The sequence below is a fragment of the Penaeus monodon genome, chromosome 34, assembly GCF_015228065.2.
Source record: "Penaeus monodon isolate SGIC_2016 chromosome 34, NSTDA_Pmon_1, whole genome shotgun sequence".
NCBI classification, from domain to species: Eukaryota; Metazoa; Arthropoda; class Malacostraca; order Decapoda; family Penaeidae; genus Penaeus; species Penaeus monodon.
The window spans coordinates 35,214,147-35,216,819 of record NC_051419.1 but is presented as its reverse complement, the minus strand read 5'-3'; the positions used below and the strand labels follow the sequence as shown (position 1 = coordinate 35,216,819).

Sequence of the window (2,673 nt, the reverse complement as noted above, 5' to 3'; positions counted from 1 at the left end):
ATTATCTCCCACTGCCACCCCCACCCCTACCCTTACCAAAAAATGAAGAGAGTTAATTTATTTGTTTCTCTTTGAAGGTTGGTGGTGAGAGGTTTGAAGCACCGGAGGCCTTGTTCCAGCCTCACCTCATTAATGTGGAAGGCCAGGGGATTGCAGAACTGCTCTTTGACACCATACAGCGCTGTGATATTGACATCCGCCCCGAGCTCTACAAGCACATTGTTTTGTCTGGAGGATCTACCATGTATCCCGGCCTACCATCACGTCTGGAGAGGGAGTTGAAGCAGCTTTACTTGGAGAGAGTCTTAAAGGTAGGGGATTTTGTCTTCCATTGGTGCATGGATATGATTTTCTTCTGTATGCTTTATATTTTGTTCTGCAGTATCTTGTATTGTGGTTTCTGGAGGAGCCATAAGGTTTGTGTGTTGCTTTTATATTGTTTTTTTGCCAAGTTGTTGATATAAAACCACAAGTATGGGTAATATTTACAATTTTTTCTATGATTAACCTATAGTCATATTTGGCTTTCTCCATAACATATGGCCAAACCTACTTACCACAAACCTGCAAGCCTGTTGTTTGTTTTTTCTCACAACGTTTTTGTTATCAGTTAGATTTGCGTCGAGTCCACTAATATGTTTGGTAATATTTGGCAAGTTTCATCCAGCCTCACTTACACCCAGAGTCAGTCATACCTTCATATTTTTGAATGGAATATAGTGAATGTGAATTACTATTATATCCAGCCAAATGTCCCACCTTTTCCTTCCACATTCCTCTCCACACACCTTGCTATTATGTAACACAGTTATCTCTTGGATTATAATTATTATTGCCGTACTGTTTATATATCTAGATACATCTAAGAACACATAAGTACATTTTTATTGGTTAGTATAATGGAAGTATGTCTTTGTTGCTTATATTACTTTACTTGCATGTTCATGGTAATTTATCTCCATTTTCATTCATACTCATGGGGTAACTTTTGCAGCATTCTATTAATGCTCTATGTACTAGATATATGACAGCGAAATATTCTTTTATATGTAAAATAAAGCTCTTGCAATATCAGGAAACAATTTGCTTATGTGAAATGGAAAATCATTGCTTTTTTGCACCAGGGGGAAACAGACAAGCTGAAGGCTCTGTGGTTCATAGGGTTTAATTCATCTCATAATGCAAACCTTTTAATAACATTCCATCATACCAGGGTGATGTGGAGAGATTGTCCAAGCTAAAGATCCGCATTGAGGACCCCCCAAGGAGGAAGGACATGGTCTTCATCGGAGGGGCTGTCCTCGCCGACGTTATGAAGGACAGAGACAACTTCTGGATCTCAAGAGAGGAATATCAAGAGAAGGGCGTCCAAGCTGCATTAGAGAAACTCATGCCTGGCGGAGCTTCATAAGGGCAGCCAGGATAGAGGAAGAGATCAGTCAGTAGTTGTTGCTGATATTGTGGTTATCTTGATGTCTCCATGACACTGTTGAATTTACTTGATGTCTAAGGCTCAGGCTGGGGTTTTATCTTTGGTGGCTGATGGAAGCATAAGAAAATGTCAGTTATATTTTATATGGTTGTCTTAACGGTTTATGTATTTTCAGCCAATGCCTTAGTAGCGAGGATGGATGTTGAAAGCTTGATTTTTTAAGATATCAAAACAAATGCTGTTGCTCTAGCGGGTTTCAAATGTTGTTATGAAATGCCAAGTATTGTTTAAAGATATTGCTCTCATTTCCCTCAAGTTACAGCTCTTCCACCAGTATGGGTATTGCAGTTGAAGTATTTGCTGCTTATTGTTTAAATATATAGTTGTTTATTCTCCCCACAGGAACGATCGTACTGCAGCATTTTTTTTTTCTCTCCCCTATTATTACATAGATAGCAAATTCTTCTATTAAACAGTAGTTTTATTTTATCCATCCTGACACTAAGGCTCAGGCCAGGACTATATGTATTGCCCCTGCGGATGCCTACCTAACGAGTCCCCAACATTTCCCTGATTGTTTGCGACCGTGTTCCTAAACGGACACTGTAGACAGCCTATTGATTTCTGGGATGCCATTTATAATGGTGATTCTTGTTGATGCCCATGTGATTAGCGATTTAGTCATAAGTTATTCGTAATCCCCCAGAAGAAGGAGGGAGTTTTGCCATACAAAGTCATAGCACCAACAAAGCACAAGTCATGAGAGTGAACTTCAGAGAAGGACGTGTAGTGAGCGGTGTTTAAAATGATAAAAGTCTCATATCTTCATTTACTCCAGTGTTGACTCCCTTTCCATATTAGAAAAAGATTCTTAAAGAAAAATTGAATGAATTTGGAATTCTGATGAATGGTGCTCATGGAAGGAGAATGCCAGTGTGCATAACTTTTTAGGGAGAGGGACATTGGGTTGACATGTGAGAAGAGTTTGTTCAAAACATTTGTGCATTTGTTATGTCAGTGATGAATCCAGTGAGGAAAATTACCCCAAATGTTTCTCCAGTTCCTAGCAAGGTACCCCGGGTGAATTTGAATGGATCAGAATGTTGATTTTTGTGTTTGAAATTCAAGAATTATTATGTTGCTTTTTCAGCAGGTTAATTTTGGTTTATTAGTGTATGGTTTATTCAGCTTTAGCACTCTTTTTTTTTTTCTCCTTTCTTCATTTCTTGGTTCTTTCCACA

At 38.7% G+C, this 2,673-nt stretch overlaps 1 protein-coding gene across 1 annotated transcript in view; it reads left to right on the top strand.

Annotated features, from left to right (window-relative positions):
* LOC119594789 (actin-related protein 2-B-like) overlaps window positions 1–2,258 on the top strand; it is a gene marked incomplete at its 5' end in the record, with an annotated part of 10,436 nt that extends 8,178 nt beyond the window's left edge. The window contains 2 exon segments of the mRNA XM_037943879.1: window positions 78–311; window positions 1,214–2,258. Of these exon segments, the coding sequence (XP_037799807.1) occupies window positions 78–311; window positions 1,214–1,411 (432 nt within the window).
* Between the last annotated feature and the right edge of the window lie 415 nt (window positions 2,259–2,673).